Below are 12,306 nucleotides of genomic sequence, written 5' to 3'. Positions count from 1 at the left end.
TAAGAGGACAAAGTCATTGTTTAACCGACTCTAAACACAGAGGTTCTCACCAACAGGCCAGATGTCAAAGTAATTCTATGGAAATTCAGAACATGCAAAGAAGGAACGGTAATAATGAGGTTGTCATGTTAAAGGGATGTACGTCCACTAAAAGAGCTTGTTTTTGCCACTGACAGGCTCATTGATAAGTGTCCAACAACATTATGGAAAGGACCATACAGAGAAATAAAACATTTTTCTTTACCTTTCGCTTGATCCGGTCTGTTTGTTATTGTGTCTAACCAAGCCTCACCCAAGAAGTCTCACTCTGCAATCTCACTAGAGGTGAGTTGTTGAAACCAGCTAAATATTCAGCCATGACAGAGTTGGAGAGAGGAGTGCCAGGAATAGTTTATTGTGTTGGAGTACAGAAAGCATAACCTAGTGTTATCTAAAAGATCTTCAAAGTCATGGCTCAATATTTAGCTGATTACGACAACAACTCAACTCTAGCAGAACAAGACTTCTCCTTCATCTTCCACCAAAATTTGACATACAGTGAATATTATATTTTTCATTGATGAGCGCATTTTTACCGTTAATTTCTTTGAATATAGTTAAAAATGCAGACGTTTTTCCACTCTACTGAATAATGACAGATTAAACTAATTAGGTGCTACAATATAGGGTACTGAATACACACAAATGTGAACATGACTCTTTCACCTTGTGGTTAACAAAGAAGGGGCCAGTTGTAGAAGGGTATGCACACTATCCAATCATGGGACAAAGGACTGACACACAGTACATGTTATCAGAACAGTCCTCTTACCCAGAGGCCAACATAGGAGGTGATCAATGCATCGAGTTACAATGGCTAGTAGAGGTACATTAAGAGTATCTTTTGAATTACTTAAATTTTGCACAATAATTATCAAAATAGCTACAGATCCAACAGTATGGACACTTAAAATTTTGAATTAAATCAGAATGCAGAACTACCATTCTGAGGTTAACACTTCTACAGAACAAACTTAGAATGTAGTTCAGTGTCATGTTAGTCATTTCTTCATTTCTTCCACTGCAAATGTGAATTTGGCCACAAACATGGGCAGAACATGCCAGCTCCACAGAGAAAGACCCCAGCGGGCTCAGTTGGGTTCAAACCCTTAAACCTCCTGCAGTGAAGCAACAGTGCTAACCACTGTGTTGGAACGAAGAATACAGAATATTATTACCAACTTTATGCTGATCAGGCAAATTCCTGGCACATTTTACTCATTCAAATTTTTTTTATTTTCCATAGAGCTCATTCTCTCTGCTCTAATCGTATGAAAAAACAGTAGGTCTTCATTAAAGAGAACTGAGGGAATTCATCCTTACAACCGCAAATAACTAGAAAGAGCTCATTAATTGTGTGGTATTATAAGGTGCAGTGTTTCCATGTTAAACCAAAGCTAGCCAGCAGCAATGTATGGGCCAAACATAACATTTTCTAGTATTTGTGACAATGTGAATGCTTTCATAATAATGTAATAATCTTTTCTTCCAGTATAGCGAGTGACTGATAAGCTAATATGGGAAAATATACTTGTTTTTGATTGGTGACGCAGCAAACAAATATCTTTGGCTCAAAAATATCATCAGTACCATCAAAAAAAATGATTCAAAATTTGGTCAACTAATCGGCATAAATAAAATCAATTAACTCTATAAAAGGTTCCAACAACAAAAATTTTCAGAATTTCAAGCCTTGATTAATCAATAAATATAATGACTGAACAACACAGCAATTATCTGGAAGGCCTTTTCCTCCTACACAGCAGGCCATGCATCAAGATACATACTTTCTACCACTACTTTACAGATAGCAAACTATGTAGTGTGGAGTATCAAAAGTATAAACATTCATATTTTAATTAAATACTACACTGAGTCATTTCACCGATTAGTTCCTCCTCACACTCTGGCTGAAGGTGGGCATATTTCAACAACATTGCAAGTCTGCGTGAAACAACTTACTAAGAATTCCCCATAAAGATTGTTTTTTTATGACAGGACTCGGTGTGTGGGAATGATCCTTTTAAAGCTGCAAGTCTGGTGGCATTAAAAATATTGCACAAGGCATGACAAACTTGAAAAAAAATGACAAGGCTGAGCAATAAAACCAAGATGATGAGTACACACTGTCCAAACTCTCCAACATCATTCATGCCCAAGAGCTCAACCCTGGCACAGATGACAGACCCACTCCCCTCCCCACTCAAAGAGAGAAGAAGGAGAGGGAGAAAGAGAGCCTGGTGCTAGGCTGATTCAGCAGGATGCTAAATCAAACCCAAGAGCATTAATTACACACAACATTATCAATCAAAGCAAAGTGTGTGCAGGGTTATATGGTTTGAGATTGATCAGAATGACGATCCATCAAAAACCTGTGATGGCCATTGTTGGCTTTCTGCTGATCAGCTAAAGCTCTGCACCACAGATGGAGAACAGGGTAGGGTGTGGTATGGGGAGGGGATTGGGGTTAAATGGGTAGTAAAGAGAAGGGAGGGGGATGTAGTGTATATGTCATTTGCTCACTGCTGTGATTTGTTTGTTCAGGAGAGGGAGGGCTCCAGGGGATTTGGGAGGAGGTGGGGTACAGAGCTAAAACATAGTAGGGTTTAATGATCAGCTAATCCCCCCCCCTCCTCTACCGAGAGGGTAGTATATAACACAGGGCAGCCTGCTGCTCTCACATCATTTTAACAGCAAGAAAGTCTAGGTGGTATGCAGAAAAACAGAGCAAGAGGCAGTAGAGGAAAGCAAGAGCTGTGAAATAGCTACTGTTAGTTAGAAAATTACTGCTATTCCATAATCCAGGACTGGACAAGGAAATCATGATGAAGCTGTTTTGTCTGTTGCTGCTGTTAACCAGTTCCACTGCTGTTCTCCCTCTGGAAACTTCAGGTGGAGATGACAGCCCCACTCTGCCCTCCCTGGCCTTCACCACAGCACCAAACCCAACCGGGGCAAAGTCTCGCTTTGCTATGCTGGATGATGTTCGCCTACTTGCAAACGGCCTCCTTCAGCTAGGCCAGAGTTTACGGGAGTTCGTCCACAAGACCAAGGGCCAAATCAATGACATCTTCCAAAAGTTGAACATTTTTGACCGTTCTTTCTACCAGCTCTCGGTGGTCACATCAGAGATCAAGGAGGAAGAGGAGGAGCTGAAGAAGACAACCAGTTTCTTGAAAGCCAACAATGAGGAGATCAAGAACTTGTCACTGGAAATCAACTCTAAGATCAACAGCATCGTGCAGGAGCGTACACAGCTGCAGAGCAAGGTGGGGAGCCTTGAGGAAAGGCTGAAGGGACTGTCGCAGAGCCTGGTCCATGCTGACCAGCTCAGTGAAATCACAGCACTTAAGGTAAGAAGCTAACAAGTGCTGATGTGGTTCCTCAGAATTTCTAATTCAAGCATTTGCACGCAAGCGTTTGTGGAAGATATCAAAAGAAGTGAATGGTGAACAGACGTATCACTACTGCACCAAAAAGGTTCTCTCAAATCCAGTAAATAATGGAAATTAACTCACTTGATTAACTTTGAACTACCTTGGATAACAACACGATAATTATCATTGAGATATGTGTCCTAACTATCTGTTGCACTACTTTATCCAATTCCACTTGGGTGTCGTCAAAATACAGTACATGAAACATACAGGCTATAAGAATACACACACATATATACTTATACTTGCAGCAGGAAAGCTACTTTTTGTGTTCTGTTTCTTGTCATTGTTAATGATAGAATTTCTAGTGTTGCCCATTAAAAACTGCCCCAACTGGCAGTTAATAATGTGTTCAACTTTAATCACTGAATAGTTGCTCTAAAACATATGTGAACTAAAATACATATAAAAAGGTATAACAGATAAAGGTGATAATTAATGTTTTAACTTTGCATTTCAGGAGGTGATTGAAACTCAAGATAAAACAATCACAAATCTACTGAAAGCTGTTAAAGAGCAGCATGATCAGCTTGACCACCAGAAAATGAAGATTAAAAACCTGGAGGAAAAGGTAAACGACCAGTGTCAAATAAGCTACAAGATTTTCCCATGTTGTGTCAAACAGTTTATATAAAATTCTTCTTTAGGAAATGTATGGAGGGAGGGGACTCAGCTTTCTCTAGGGTTGACAACATAATTTAACTAATATTACAATTTAACAATAATTTAATATAACAATTAATTTGCATTGTCTTTCAGCTCAGCTATGACAGTTTTCAAGATACAGTCGATAAGCCAATGGATTCAGACCCAACAGCTACAGATATGTTTGAATATCTGACAGGAAACTCAACTGGCCTGGACAGAAATGGTAACATTATTCAATCGTGTGTTATTGCTTTTTTAAAAAGTTAGACTAAAAATGAAATATATTAAAATAAAAGAATAATGCAAATGTTGTTGGGAAATTTGGATGCATTCATTTTTACTTTCTTCACTGTGTTTTAGATATCCCCATGGACTGCAGCGAGCTATTTGACAGAGAAGAGGCCAACAGTGGAATTTATGTTATCAAGCCAAACCAATCTGAGCCTTTCAATGTTTATTGTGAAATGGGTTCAGGTGAGTGAGCCTTCAGCCTTTTCGTGACGGCATCAAAATGTTTTTGTATTCAGAGGCGTTGACATTTATAAGATGTAACTTTGGCATTTAAGTACATGTCTCCATTCAGCAAGGAAGGAACAAAAAACCAAAAGGTTATCAAACTAAATAGCCACAGGAAAATGTACCCAAAGGGGCAGACAATAGGGTGGATATCCCTTTCACATTATCTATGATGAGGCTGCTTCCTGATCCTTGTGTAGAGTTGTGTATAACTTGTACAACAGCACCTTCAATTGAAATATACTTCCCATCCATTCTATAGATGGAGGTTCAACTGTCATCCAACGCAGGGTTGATGGTTCAGTGGACTTTGACCAGACATGGGAAAATTATGAGAAAGGCTTTGGAGATCTGGAGAGTAAGTACATTAAAAACTATATGTTAAATTCCAAAGATGCAATTTGAGCATTTGTCAAAACCACGGACAAGTTGAGAAAGGGCAGCTTTCCTTCCGTGTAATAAATACACATTTGTTAATAATCTGCTGCAGTACTGAATACATAAATAAAATACATAAAATACATGAATAAAAATATAAATAAATTTTTATCTCGAAAAAAATTGAAAATTGGAGCATAGGAATATTTGTATTGATTTCTACCTTAACCTGCTAAGACTTTCGGGAGAAGGGAGCTTTTTGAAATACTTCCTGTTGGCCTGGTCACAGGAAACAGTCATTGTTGTATATTGGCCCTGGGCTGACAAAATGACTTCCTGTATTATCTTCCTGTACACAGCAAGTTTTGGCAGCATTTCCCTCCAGCACTCGCTAGGCTTTAAAAGCTGCTCATAGGTGCAGTCATTCCGAAGTAATGGCTCCTGCAGCAATGAATTTTTTGGTGTAACGTTCCTTCACTACTACCTACCTAATAATTATACCATACAAGTTACTACATGAACTCTAAACTTCTGTGGACGATACTCAATATAGCAAATACTGATAATATACCTCTGCCAGCTCCATGTAACTGCCAAAAATATGCAGATTCCAGAAATAAGATCTGTTTCTGAAACGTAATAAGCTCTTCCTGATTTATGCCATGAACATGAATCTTTAAATTGAGTCTCATGCAAATCGATTCATAACTTCTTGAGTTTACATACAGACAGGCCACCAATAGACTTCGGTGGCTATTGTTGGTGGTTACAAAAAATAAATCTTTAGGAGATTTAACAAGCTAAAAAATGATTGATGTGTTATGCAGAGGACTTCTGGCTGGGCTTAAAGAAGATCCACAGCCTTACACAACAGGGAGTTTACATCCTGCGTATTGATGTGGAGGACTGGAAGGAGGAGAAGCATTGGGCTGAGTACCGTTTCTCTCTGGAAGGTCCATCCAACCATTACACCCTTCATCTCAGCAACTTCTCCGGTGACCTGGCTGATGCCATGGCCAATAGCACCGGCATGAGCTTCTTCACAAAAGACAGAAATGATGATACCAAACGAAACTGCGCTCGCAATTACACAGGTAAAGAGTGACCAATGCCACAAGCTGAGTTCAGCACACCGGCCTCATACTGGCCTGCATCCTCACCTCATTTTGTGGAAACCAAGTTTTGTTTTTTACAACTTATGTCTCTTGTCATGACCCTTTGGCAGGTGGTTGGTGGTTCAGCGGCTGTGGAGAGACCAATCTTAATGGAAGGTATTTGTGGTTGAGGGCAAGGGGACGCTCTGTGAGAAGGAAGGGCATTTACTGGAAGCCTGGCAATGGGCCCCTGTATTCTCTCAAGATGACCAAGATCACCATTCGACCAGCCCGTACTACTGAAGGCTTCAACTGAACCTCAGAACTCATACCTTCTCTTAGAACACTACTGGCATTTTTCACGAACACTAACATCTGGTGCTTAGCCAATTTTGCACTTCTCCACATAAAATGGAAAAGTGTAAAATGAGATATCAAGGTCATAACACAGGCAATATATATGACACCGATTTCATTTGCTATATTAAGCTGATTGCTTCCTAACACCATTTTGCCAGAGACTAGTGCTGACCAACAGATAAGTCAAACATGTCTGAAGTCAGAAAATGCTGAACTGTTGAAATGATGCAACAGTGCCATGCAGGTTGTTAACCTATTGGGTCTGATCCAGCAAGGACAGTAGAATTGTCATTATGCAACGTCTGCAATCACTTGCAAAACAGACATATTGATCCACATCAGCGACCTGATTCAGTGCTGGCTGCAAAATGTCAGTAATGCAGTAGAAGAGAGACTACAATGCAATTCCAAAACTGAAATTGCTTGGCTAATCTTTTCAGTGAATTTAAATGTATTTGACAGCTTCTATACTGATTGTATTTAAATGTGACTTTTATCTTTGTGATGTGAAACAGTTTTGCATGTTCCCAGGAGCTAATGGCACAAATACCAACAGGTTATCACATAAAGCATGCAACGTATATATAGCAAGTCATAGTTCAAAAGAAACACTGCATCTCCAACATCCTCAAAAGTACTCAGACTGGGGATTTCCAATTAAGGGCATGTCATGATTTCATTGTATTTTACACTGCTTCATCAAGGGTTTGGGGGCTATATAAACCATGTCAGCTTTCAAATTCAATACGAAAGATTGGAGATGCAAAGCTTTGACAGCGCACTAATAAGGTTTTTCACTTTGTCTGTTCTTTGTTTTTTTTTTACTCTGTTAAGTATTTAAACCATGTTCATGCTATTACATGAATTGTGCTGGTATTGTTAGAAAAACATAATTTCCGTGTATTCCTATGTTATTGAGTCATATTGACTCCTGTCCATTATCACAACATAACTAACTGTACTGTAAAGGTGTTTCATACTAACATTTCACCCTGACAAATAGCTAGGTGCTCTAATAACTCATATTTATGAAAACAAAATAAAAACGGACATGACTAAATGACTCTAATGTGTCAACATTTTTAAAGGTGAAAGTGGACATGCTCTACCTGATTTATAGCGGGTAATATATATATATTTGTAACTTTGTATTGAGGAGATGAAGTGGCTCGATAAAAAAAAGACAAGAAATGTATTTGATTGTAATAGTATTACATGTGAAATTAGGTACACCTGAACACTATAACAGTCAATAATACTGTTATATCTTCATTCACAATTTAAAAGCATGTCCTCACTGCTCAAGTTCGCTGATCTCATATATTTGACAATGACGTTAAAGAGAAAAAGAGTTATAGATAAGCATGTCAAACAGTTAGGTTTCCAGGAAAATCGGTGAAAAAAAGACCATTGATCCCAGACAGCCTTATTTTGGTAGCAAAAAAAAACAAGCTCAGAATGATAATTTAACAATTACAAATTCCTTTCACCCAGTTCAGCCGGGTCTCTGGAGGATCAATTAGGTCTGGCATTAGTTAATATGCAATAGGAATGCAACTGGTTATCTGCAGACAAACAAGGCCGGTGGCAGCGAGGCTGTGTCAGCAGCAGTGTGGTAATGAGAACATCTCTCCATATGACCTTGTCAAAAATAGCTCTTGGGCAAATGGAACACATCAGCAGTGCACAGGCAGACATCAGGTGAACATTAACAAAAGACAGTGTCAGTCATCACTGTCCAAAGCTGGAGGTAGTGTTTACTTAATTTTACGAGTTAAAAGATGTGTTTAATCACTGATTAAGGTTTTACTACTGGCAGCAATATCTCTCTGTAGTCCCAAGATACCTTAACAATTAATTATTAGTTAAAAAGCAATTACAATAAGATCATTACAATTAAAAAGTAAACAAGGCTATATTTCAATAAATTTCTAATTGATCAATTTAAAAGTTGCTTTAAAATTAACACTTAATAACAGCTTGTAACTAACTGACAGGTAATTCGGAGATAAAGCGTTCCACTGACATATGAATATACTCTTCAGACTAGATAGACTAAAATGAAAGATAAGACACAAAAGTTCAATTTTCCACACTAATAAGTGTTTTTTCCTGTACCTGTATGTGGTGTTTGGCACATAGACGTCTCTGGCAGGGAACTCCAAGATCTCCCTGGTGGGGCGTACCCTACTGTCCGGGTAAGGTTTAACCTGCAGTAGGTCAGGTGTCAAGCAATAGTGGGGGTTCTCTGGAGCTGGAGAAATGTCCAACTTCAACTGGGCTGTAGTGACAGTCACAAAGGACAATAGGAGGGAGGAGTGAGTGTGACAAACACAACAGGAGGATGAAGAAGGAGGAGGGCGTAATAAATTCCAAACACCATCAGCTAACTTCTTCAAATTTCAAGCAGAAAAAATGGCAAATAGCGATGAGCATTGGGTAAATAACTACCAACAAGGTAAAGAAATAAAAGGAATAGTTCAGGTCTTTTCTTAACTCTCTCTAAGAACACTCAATTGATGTTTGTACCTGTGATGGGTCTGAGCCTCCTCAGTACTGAAGAAGGTCTTCTCATATCTGCTAGGAACTTATACAAGTCCTCATCACTCAGCCTGTCACCCTCCTAAAATACGAAAACAATGTTTTGAACATTTAAGAAAATTTTAAGAGACAAAGCAGAACACAATACAGTAAACTATGTGTTTATCGATATTCCTCTCTGTCTGTGAGCATGCTTTCTCGGATGTGAATAAAAAAAAATTTGTGCATGTAGTATAGCAGACCTGTTTGAAGAAGTTGGTGATGGTAAGTGTGGCAGGTCTGAAACCTGTAAGACTACATGACTCATCTCCACTGGTGGTTCTCTCCAGGGAACGCCTTCCCATGATGCTTGAGTTCCTCCGCTCTGACCATGAGCCTTTTCTCTCTGCAGACAGGCAGCAAATCAGCATTTAAGATTTAACTTTGTTTTCACCCCTGCTTTTTGAAAGCTTTTTTATTGGGGGAAGCAACAATAAGCTCGAGATGAATGCCAGATATCTGTCCTATCTGACAGAAAATATACATCTCTCTGATCTGCCTAGCAACGAAAAGGCAGTCACCACAGTCAGCATCAAAGACCCCTTGTGAGGTCAAAGGTTGGACAAACACCAAAGGTTAAACTCAAAATAACACACGTGGAATCAACATGACTGGATTCTTTGTTTGAATGTTTTGCTATCTGTTTGAATTTGCTTTACTTACTATTTGTTGTTGGAAAGTTGTTTCTAGATAAAGACTTTAAAATGTGATAATGTACCAACGTGCCCATGAGCCTTCTGCGTGACTGTCAGACAGTTACAGTCTCTGTCCCCTGATAACTTAGATGTGACATTGAGACTGTGAGTGGGTAGAACCACAAAACCAAAAAAGGGAAGGACTATGTGCCTCCAAACAGTGACTCTTAATGACCTTACACTGAGATACATGCTGCATATTAACAGTTAGAATCCAAAGAGTTGTGTTAAAGGGAAAAGTCAGACCTGAGAGGCTCATCTCCAGCTCTGTATCTCTCTCAAGACTGCCAGCACTGTTGACAATGTTCATTAGGTGGATGGCGGTCCAAGCGAAGGGCATGCGGTAGCGGCCCAGCCGTTGGCAGAACTGCTCTGACTGGCTGCGGAGCTTCTCCAGCTTCTCTTTGTTCTATGACAAAAACATATGTTAACTACAATATCTGTGACTTTTAAAACAGAAAAAACAACTTACAAATGATAATTAAATTAGTTTATTTATTTATCAATTGAAAAAAAAAAAATTTGATTATATACTGTGCAAAATTTTGGTGAAGAAATGCGTAGCACTCCAAGGAGCATGGAGTTTTATAACTGAATATGTGGCTAACAAAGTGGGCTATGAAGACAATACTTATTATCTTATAACATAATGTTTTAATACTATAATAATATATATGAGACGATACTCTATATACTATTTTATGTGCCATTCAAGCTCACACTGATCGTATCGTACCTTGGCAGCGTCTGACTCTTTGAAGACCATGTAGGGTTCAGCACATTCTCCAATATCACCTTGCTGCAGTACCTTTTCCAACTGGGAACAGAACACACACAGCTTTCTGTCACCACACTCACACACTGCAATGAAGTGATCACACAGGACAAAGACCTACTCTCAAATCATTTTTTTTAATATTATTTACATTATTATTACCCAATGCTTTATTTGCAAAACCACACTTAGCGAGACAGAGGAAATAATATCATAATTGTCTGACCTTGATGACCAGGAAGACGTCCTGGGAGGGGTAGGTGATGGAGAATATGGCAGAGCGTGCCAGCGTGGAGATGGCTGCTGTCTGAATGTGCGGACGCAGCATCGCCTTGGTCGGCTCTGAGTTTAAGTCGAAGAAAAAGTTCTCTGATATCTGCGGGGCGCATGCAAACAGACAAAAAGGTAATTATCCCATGATTATAACATATATGTAAAATGCACAGTAATACTATGACCGCAACATGGCAGCCATCATAATCCAAATGTAATTCTTTAGTGAATGGATGTGTTACTGCGATCTGATCTATTGCTCACAGTGGCTGACAAACATGATAACACTTCAGTGACAAATGACCCACTTGTGAAATAATGGGGCTCCTGTGCAGAGCAATACATGTGAGAGATCTACTTATCAGGGCAACTGCTACCCTCTAGTGTTTGTCAGCTGGAGGGGAGAAGAAATAGGCAGCCGGTGCATGGGCTTTCTTAGATAGATACATAGTTCCAGTGTATGATTTAGCTGCATTCCTACAAGCATAACAGGGCCACAACATAAAATTTTATAGTCCACACATCAAATTCACTTTGGCCTCCCAACAATTTTAATGGTTTGCAGAAGTGACCCAACAACTCAGGGCTGACGTAGCACTGAGGAAAGCATAACAGCTTACCTTTTTCTTTTCCTTGACATCGTATAAGGCCAAACTAGCAAATATGGGTTCAATTTCGATCTCAAACCTTCAAGGGGAGAGAAAAAGGAGTGGGTCAGCAGAAAGCAGCAGTTAAATAAAAGAGCTAAAAGGTTTTTTTTCTGAAAAGGCTGTCCACCACTTACTTCAAGGACAAGCACTTGACGAGTAGCCTCTGGCCAAAGTGTTCTTTGGGTACTTCAGGCACGCAATGGCGCTCAATGGGCTCCTCCTACACATTCACATAGAACACCAAATACAAAAACATGAAACTATCAGAAGAATTATGAGTATCTGTGTGTGCATGCTATTTTATGCATGACAGTAAGTAAGACAAGTAAGTCACAGACATCTTGGGGCTGATTTTAAACACAAAAAATTAGTTCATTGGCTTATTTGGACCCAGTAACCAACAAAAAATGTGCTACAGATTCATAATATTGCATGATGAGATTTAATGTTGACTGTCAGAAAAGGATTCCAGCAAAGAGGGATGGAGGGGTATACCGGACCTCGTCAAGGGCGGGGTGCAGAGCAAAGAGTTCACGGTGGCGGTTGGCCTTGCGCTGATCTTCATTATGCCTGTCAATCTCCTCATTGGGGGCACGGTCGAGGAGGTGAGGGAGGAGGGCATCAGGGACGGAATTCTTCAAGTCAAAGATGCTGCAGGCCCAGCTGCCCCGTGGCGTGTCGTCTATGGACATTGACCGGCGCTTCAGGTCATCCTACAGAACAACAAACATATATCAATATGAGCACCATAGGCGGACCATCTCAACACACAGCATCAAAATACATATGGTCATCCAAAACCTTAAACTTCTCATGTGGGCTTTTAAACATTCCATCCCATGACACAGGAGATTTTTGTCA

The 12,306-nt window shown here is 39.6% G+C and overlaps 2 protein-coding genes across 13 annotated transcripts in view; one reads left to right on the top strand and one right to left on the bottom strand.

Annotated features, from left to right (window-relative positions):
* The window catches only part of dock7 (dedicator of cytokinesis 7), a 50,641-nt gene that overhangs the window by 29,712 nt on the left and 8,623 nt on the right, over nucleotides 1–12,306 (bottom strand). For all 12 annotated transcript variants that reach the window (XM_042415825.1, XM_042415826.1, XM_042415817.1 and 9 more), the window contains exons 6-14: nucleotides 11,946–12,158; nucleotides 11,580–11,665; nucleotides 11,416–11,482; nucleotides 10,749–10,898; nucleotides 10,484–10,564; nucleotides 9,994–10,156; nucleotides 9,256–9,398; nucleotides 9,002–9,095; nucleotides 8,591–8,753 (exon numbers count right to left, since the gene is read on the bottom strand). In XM_042415825.1, coding sequence (XP_042271759.1) covers nucleotides 8,591–8,753; nucleotides 9,002–9,095; nucleotides 9,256–9,398; nucleotides 9,994–10,156; nucleotides 10,484–10,564; nucleotides 10,749–10,898; nucleotides 11,416–11,482; nucleotides 11,580–11,665; nucleotides 11,946–12,158 — 1,160 coding nt within the window. The remainder of the gene's footprint in view (nucleotides 1–8,590; nucleotides 8,754–9,001; nucleotides 9,096–9,255; nucleotides 9,399–9,993; nucleotides 10,157–10,483; nucleotides 10,565–10,748; nucleotides 10,899–11,415; nucleotides 11,483–11,579; nucleotides 11,666–11,945; nucleotides 12,159–12,306) is intronic.
* angptl3 (angiopoietin-like 3) lies at nucleotides 2,787–6,448 on the top strand. Its single transcript, XM_042415829.1, has 7 exons — nucleotides 2,787–3,392; nucleotides 3,937–4,047; nucleotides 4,236–4,347; nucleotides 4,485–4,598; nucleotides 4,903–4,998; nucleotides 5,846–6,112; nucleotides 6,244–6,448. Exons 1-7 carry the CDS (start codon nucleotides 2,862–2,864, stop codon nucleotides 6,426–6,428), a joined length of 1,416 nt encoding a protein of 471 aa, XP_042271763.1. The 5' UTR covers nucleotides 2,787–2,861; the 3' UTR covers nucleotides 6,429–6,448.

Source organism: Thunnus maccoyii, chromosome 7 (genome assembly GCF_910596095.1).
Source record: "Thunnus maccoyii chromosome 7, fThuMac1.1, whole genome shotgun sequence".
Lineage (NCBI taxonomy): Eukaryota > Metazoa > Chordata > Actinopteri > Scombriformes > Scombridae > Thunnus > Thunnus maccoyii.
The sequence above is the reverse complement of the archived record's forward strand: the minus strand, read 5'-3'. Positions and strand labels throughout refer to the sequence as shown.